The sequence below is a fragment of the Convolutriloba macropyga genome, chromosome 10 (assembly GCF_964194025.1).
Source record: "Convolutriloba macropyga chromosome 10, txConMacr16.3, whole genome shotgun sequence".
Lineage (NCBI taxonomy): Eukaryota > Metazoa > Xenacoelomorpha > Acoela > Convolutidae > Convolutriloba > Convolutriloba macropyga.
Genome location: NC_134477.1, coordinates 15487672 through 15495308, shown reverse-complemented (window position 1 = coordinate 15495308; position 7637 = coordinate 15487672). Strand labels below are relative to the sequence as shown.

The 7637-nt window shown below is 35.1% G+C and overlaps 1 protein-coding gene across 1 annotated transcript; it reads left to right on the top strand.

Annotated features, from left to right (window-relative positions):
• The first annotated feature begins 238 nt into the window (after positions 1-238).
• On the top strand, positions 239-1201 carry LOC142348310 (dehydrogenase/reductase SDR family member 4-like). Its single transcript, XM_075399612.1, has one exon. The coding sequence runs from the start codon at positions 308-310 to the stop codon at positions 1097-1099; it is 792 nt and encodes a 263-aa protein (XP_075255727.1). The 5' UTR covers positions 239-307; the 3' UTR covers positions 1100-1201.
• The last annotated feature ends 6436 nt before the right edge of the window (positions 1202-7637 follow it).

The window sequence follows — 7637 nt, the reverse complement described above, 5'->3', positions numbered from 1 at the left end:
GACTAAGTAAATGTAGAAGAAACTGATTTGCCAATTGAAAATTAATTCTCATTTTTAAAAACAACTTTTGGAACTTTACGTTAATCGTCATGTTAAAACTGTTTCGCAAATTGTTAAAGGATAAAATGAAAATGTATTTTGTCTGAGACCACGCTAAAATATTAATTCAAATCATGTTTTTGACTGATTTATAGGGCAAAAAGGTTTTTGTGAATGGAAAAACGCAATTTGCAAAACACCCACAAGAGGCGTGCGTAGGGTTAGGGAAAAATTCTGAATTACCCTGTTCTGATTTTAGAAACAATTTATGGCACTCAGTGGCGGTCGTTTACTGGGAAAAGTATCTGTCATAACTGCTTCAACTGACGGCATTGGTTTCGCAATTGCGAAAAGATTCCTGAAAGAGGGATCAAAAGTTGTGATCAGCAGTCGGAAACAACAAAATGTAGACTCTGCCTTGGAAAAACTTGTTAAAGTTGCTGACGAGCTAAACATTCCACCTACAAATTTACACGGTTTGGTTTGCCATGTTGGAAAATCTGAAGATAGAGTTATTCTAGTGGATGAAACTGTGAAAAAATTTGGAGGATTGAATATTTTGGTTAGCAATGCGGCAGTTAGTCCGGCTTTTGGAAATATTTATGATGTTGACGAGAAAGCATTTGACAAAATTATGGATACAAATGTTCAAGCGAGTTTTCTGTTATGTAAAGAAGCCTTACCTCATTTAAGGAAAGCAGGGAATGGTTCAATCTTGTTTGTTTCCTCCATCGGTGCTTATTTACCTCTGCCCGGAGTCGGAGCTTATTGCGTTTCCAAAACAGCCTTACTTGGGCTAACTAAAAATTTGGCTACCGAGTTTGCCCGATTTGGTATACGTGTCAACTGTCTAGCCCCTGGAATTATCAAAACTAAGTTTAGTGAGCCGCTGACTGGAAACGAAGCGGCGACCGAGTTGTACATGAAAGTAATTCCGATGCAGAGATTCGGGGATCCTGACGAAATGGGGGGACCAGCTGTCTTTTTGTGTTCAGACGATGCATCATACGTAACTGGAGAGACGCTTATGGCAACTGGGGGAATAAACTCAAGACTGTGATATTTAGTTATAAATTACTAGTTCTTGAGGATGCATTGGTATAATAGATTAAATATTGATTATTACTTTTATTACTTTCCGAATTCATTTTTTCAACGCTTACAGCTTCGTTTGATAGGACAACTTGAGCTGAATTAGAATTAAGTTAACTTTTATAATGCTGTTTTGATTTGTTTTGGGATTTCAGTTTAACTCGAAAAGTAAAAGCAAATTGGCCGTACTGCTAGCCTTCATGGCGTAAATTTTGTTATCTCATAGGTTTCTTGTGGTGAAAATTTATGTAATAGAGTGGCATAAAAGCTATGATTGTAAAGTCGCAAAACTTTTTTTTTCACAAAAAAAGGTTTGTTTTTCCTGGCTTTACTTATGCAATGTGAAATTTAGATAAAGTCCCTCTGTATTAAAACGTACTTCTGAGCCGGTGAGAAGAGAGATCTTTTATGTATATCTTTTATCATTCTTGTGTCAATTTCTTGTCGCATTTTTGTTTTCATCTTCAACCTACCTTCTCTTGTTTTTCGTTGTTTTTAAAAAAACACTATTATACCTTAGATCTGTAAACATAAAATTTAAATATTTACAGAGAAAGGCAGTGTAAATCTACGACAAAATTAATTGAGGGAACATTCAGAAGAAGAGAAGAACACTAAGTTTGAGTATAAATACATTATTAATTAAACATGCACCATACAGAATATTCTCCGAGTTCTTCTTGTATTTATCGAGGAAAAAGTTTTTGCAGTTTGTTTTTACAGTTTCATATGAACTGAATAAAAACTGCGTGGAATGGAGTTGTGTAATAGAACACCTTTTGATGACACTTTTTTCATTCATTTTGCACCTTGAGATTATTTTGAGTGCAAATTTTTTTGTCCTCATGTAGATAAAATTTGGACGTTGGTAAAGGGAGTGCGGCATCTTGAAATGCAGGTCTACTCTTTTAAGTACGTTTTAACAATAATTGGGGGTCCTGTATTCGAAAAGCTTAGAAGTAGAAAGAATGCCGTTTTGGACTTTTAGATCTGAAGAAGTGTCCATTTTTCTTTGGTTGAAACCAGCTTTGATATCCCAATTCAATTGTTTGTCTAGTGTTATTAAGAGGTTCTGATGAATAGAAGACAACAGTGGCAAAGAATTTACAAAGGACTTAGAGCCTGAGCATTTAAAGTGGTCTTTTTTAACCCTGAGGTACGATTTGAAGTGCGTAAATTCATTTTGCCCTGTGTCATATTTTTTATAATTGCTTTGACTTGATTTTCATACTTCAGTTCTGTGTCATTATAAAAACCGTGATGTTACTACATTTAGTGACTCTATACTTTGATTTCCTGCTTTTATTGCTGTTTCATCTGGAGTTTTTAATGAGTTCAGTTTTGTCGAAATTAATTTATATAGTGAGAGTTGAAATAGTTGATGCATTTGTCATTATTTGCCTGAAGTTTTTCTTTGCATTTGGGGAAATTTTTGTGTTGGAACATAGTGAAACTGTCATCGGCATATTGAATTGTTTCGCGACAACAAAAATTACCTGGATCATTGATTTACAATTTGAATAAAAGGACCTAAAAGAGGTCCCTGTGAACTACTTGCGCTATTTCAGTCCATTGAGATTCAACCTTGTTAACAGCTACTTTTTGTGTTCTGTTAGTGAGATTTTTTTTTAAAAAAATTCGACGTTGAAATGGAAAATCCAGAAGGAGATAGCTTTTGAATCAAGACATGGTGATGGATGGAGTTGAATGCTTTGGATAGGTCCAAAAAAGCTGCTGTTGTTATTTTTGTTTTTAGTATTGTCTCCTGTTTTTTTTCTGTTAAGTGCACGAGAGTGTCCATTATAGAAAACATTTTTGGAAAACAGAACCGTCATTTTGAGAGCAGTTTGTTTGTTACCGTGTTTTTTTAATTTTTTTCATTAGAGATTAGAAAATTTTTGTGCGTGGTTGCTAGAGAAATAGGACGATAGAAATATTACTTTAAAAGTGCGGTGATGTTGGCTTGAATAGCACCGGAAAAATATCATTTTGAATGCTTGGCCATTTCAGTAGCAGCGTCGTGTAGATCATATGAGGATCCACAGGTTTATTTCTCTCAAGAGCAAGAAGCGACTTCAGGCAATCACTTTTATTCACAAACCCCAACAAAAACAGTCTCTTAGTGCTTGCTTGAGGCAAGTATAACATTTGCGTAAAAATCCTCTAATCTGCTATACTTGTGGTTTTTCAAAGAATGCGCCACAGTATTCGTTTTATTGAATTTCCTTATTTCTTTAATTGGTTCCGTTTCTTTCTCTCTGACTGTGAGCTTTCGATAAGTTGGGTGCGGAACTGTTCAAAATCTCTTTGCTATCTGTAATTTACCTCGGTTTTTAGTTCAAAGAACTTTTGGAATCATAATGCACCGAGAAATTGGTCTTTTTTAAGATTCTTATTGCGTGTAATTCGTGAAACAAATTTTTCGGCTGAAGAAAGTGACTTGCTGTTCATTATGAACACTGTTTTCAAATGTACATGCTTTAGAATTGTTTTTCAAGTTGATATTTAAATTCTCGTAACATTTGAGTGTTGCACATGCATAATCTATGCTAATTTCTCTTCGACTGATCTCCTTAACTCAGTTGGGCTATAATTCTTTTTTTTTACCGTACAGTTGTTTCTTGATTTTGTTCGTTGCGTTGAGCTTTGTTGCGAGAATCAAAATTTGAGCAAAACGATCGGATGGTGTAGGTAAATCAAATATTTCGCCATATATGACGTTTTCATTCGTTTCACCGATGGCATAATCTGTAATGGAAGCACTTCTTTCTGTTGCTCTTGTTGGTACCACTTTGTCACCTTTGGAACATAAGGATAAATATCTGTTTCGAAGTTTAGTCTTTCTGTGACTCAAATAGTTGATGTTATAGTCACCCTTTAAATTTTGTTGTATTGTTCTGTTACCGCTTTGTCGCTGCTGAGCTTTTTGATCTAGGAATTTTTTGAAGCTTTTTGTTGTGATTATAAAAGATGTTTCAGCTAAGCTTTTTTGTTTTCTGATCAAATCACTTCTACCCAAAATGTGTCAAATATAGATAATAAAGGAAAGCTCAGCGCCTAATTGAGGATTAAGAACTCGTGGGACTCTCAGCAACCCACCCCCACCCGTTGATATAATTCCGAAATAATAGAAAATATGACTCGCTTGGTTTGTTAAGCTCACTACTATCGGTGCAGCTGAACCATGTTCAGAAATATCGTAAATGCTCTTGTAATGTTTTTTTTTATTTGCAAGTATTTCCGTATAATACTTCGAGCATTAACATATATGACTTTAAAATATTCTATGTGGTTTTGAGAATAATTGATTATTTCGCTCATGCTATTGATGGGCCCAGCAGAATTACTTTGAATATCTCCGGAAAGTATCATAAGCCATGTGCTTTTTAACTAAACTCGAAAATAGCATCAGATTCCATCAATTTTGGTTCCTACGAAAAAAAAAAACTTCCTGCAATTGGATTTGGTCTCTGGCCAATTTATAATTGACAAAATTATTGAGTTGTGACGTGGGAAAAGAAGAAGTCACTTGGCAACTCAATAACCTGATGCCAATTACAGTTAAACAATAAAGGAAAACATTAGGATATCAAACAATGAGAGCAGACCAAATCTTTCATTGAAAAACTTTACAAGAATTCATTTAATAAGGCTGATAGCGAAAGTTATTCGAGCTAACATTTGGATTTCCGTCAATGTTTGGCAAATATTGTTGTTGAAACTTCTGAAAACGGTTAATCATTTTGTAGCTTCGATTGTTAAAATTGTTTCTAACACAGATGCTATTCGACGTTTGAAGTAAGAAGATAAGCATATAAATTGTTAGAAACCCTATTCCATGATTATAATTCAAGTGAACCTTGTTATGGTACAAAAAATTATAATAACTGATCTTGTGAATAGTTGAGGGGATGGATCGCTTCAATTCTCCTTTTAAGAAGCATAATTTGCACCTAACGCATTTAATTCCCCTTTAGAATTAAATTAACTTCTTTAATCAGCAAAATTTTACTACAACGACTACATAGGAATGCCGTCAAAGTTTTATTATTCTTAATTCTAATTTTTTCTCATTGAGTTGTTTTACATCTAATGTTTTTCGAAGATTTTAATCCCTTGTCTTTTATTGATAATTTTTGTCAGAACTAATGATACTGGGCTACAATGTCAATTTTGGAATGTTTGGCAAGCGTTTTTGTATAGCAGTGACATTCTGTTGAGATTTTTGTTTTGTGTCGATGGGCGTTCAACTGATTTAACGTTTGTCGCGCTTTTATAAAAGTCGTGCTGGTATGATAGTTTTGTATTCTTATGGGATGGATGGGTGTTTTTGATGTCAATTTATGGCGTTTTTAAATAATTTCGTGTTTTTGAAGGTTAAGTTTTGCGACCGATGTTTGGTTTTAAATGCAACGGAATCGCACTCCTGTAATGATTATGGCTTGAGAAAGATGGCCTGCCTACTAACGTCGGCGCCTTTCTCAAGTTGGAAATTTGAGATATTTTACTTATTTTTGCCTTGTCCGCATGTCGCCGAATTTGTTTTCTGTTCCGACCCACTTTAGTGGGGAGAGGAACTATGTACTCAAATGGTTTTTTTTGTTCAGTCAATGTTGGCCGATCGATATAATCAGTGTAGGGAGTTGTGAGTGGTATCATTAGAAAGTCAGTCCAGCGTAGAATGTGGAATTTAAAAGATTTTTTTTATTTTCGCTTCTTACAGAGAGCTATCGTGTTTTAAAGTTCTGTGAATAGTAGACGATATTCCGTTGTTTTTATTCACATTTTCCGTATTTTTGACCAAATTTTTGTCAATTTTGCTAAAATATATTAAAATATATTTCAAAATTGTTAACTGTAGTGGGATAGATTTCATCTTTAAAGATAGACGAGAGTGACTAAATTTTTCGTTCTGACTTTTTGGGCTGGAGTTTGTGCTGAGTTTCTCAAAATTCAGGCTTTCTCCAAAAATGGGACCAAATATGTTTTTTTTAGCACAGTTCCTTTAAATTCGCCGGAAGTAGACACCTTAATACTGCGGTCATATTGCTCTGAAGCTCAAAAAGAGAACTAGTCGTACTCCCACTGCCTTGAAGAGACTTCTGGATTTTTGGTTAAAAATTTATCCACTTCGCAACCATTTGAACTATTGAGTGTTTTCTTAGACGCGCAGCAATATCTGATCTCACCATGGATCCTTATGGTAAAGATTTTTTCAAAGATTTTTATGGGGTATTCCATCAGATTCCGTCTTGTTTCAACTGGAAAACATTATACTGTCTATTAATAAGTATTATTAATCAGCGGTTGACCGTGCGCTGCCTTTTTTTGGATGGGCACCCTTTTGTTTTTTTCTACGACCGCTACAATTTGTTAAAGTATCATTGCGGGATGGTGGAACCAGTTTTGCCAACGACAGATGCGCGAATTTGCTTCTACATATCGGTGCAATATTAAAATTTAGAGGCCTAATCGTGGTTTTACTCTTGTGTAGAAATCGGAATAAGTTGGACTGTCTTAGGTAGAATTGTTTACCAGCATCGAACGGATTATACTGCTGCTTTTCTATGAATGATGATGTTTAGTTCGCACTATTTGCATCTATTCGTGTTTTTCGTTCAGCTGTTTTTAAATCTTGAATGCATCTAGTGCGCTGTGCTTACTGGTAGATGAAATAATATTGATACACTTTGATAGAAGGGTGCAAATGGGACAATATGTATCCAAGAGAGCCTTTCACATTCGCAGCTGGGAGAATTTGCCAGATGTCTATAATGCTGTTTGTAAAATATGGAAATATGAAATATTCATCTATATTAATGGGTCACTTCTCAAGCTTCAACATGTAAATATTGAGTCAAACTCGAAAGTAATGCATCCGAAGAGTCAAAAAATGGCAGATCAATAATACTATCTGTATAAAAGGAGGTTGATTTGCGTTTTGTTTCAAATGTAACCAAGATTTTCCGGATCTTTTCCTTTTGTGCCCCCCCCCCCCCCCCCCCCAGCTTAGTGGGGAATATTATTTGCTCCCCCAGACGCGCGTGCCATATTTTCACGTAATAATTTACGATGTAATGGCAGGTGCTCTGTAACTGGGGGGAGCTTAACGTACGGGGGCACATGAGGAAAAGATCCAGTATTTCTTTGAGTCTTAGTTTTATTAATTAGAGTAGAGAAGAGAGCATTATTACCAGACGCGTTTCATCGTGCATGTTTCATTGCAGAGGTTGCATTAGTTGATCAGTTGGAGATTTTGGCATTTATTTCAGGTTGACAAATCTCGCGTTTTGTGTATTTAGAGATTTCGATTCTTATTTTTTGATAGTTTCTTAGCTTCCACTGTGCAAAAATTAACATGATTGTATTGTGTACAAAACATATTGCTTAAAGTATGTGAGCATCGGTGTTAGATTTTCAATTGCTATTTGAACGCAATCTGATGCGAAAGTTTTGACGTCTAAATCGACGGATGATATTATATCAGAGTAGTTGGAAATTTTGCT

What these genes read in the sequence shown, in the direction of transcription:
- LOC142348310 (XM_075399612.1), top strand. Translation starts at nt 308, where the DNA reads ATGGCACTCAGTGGCGGTCGTTTACTGGGAAAAGTATCTGTCATAACT.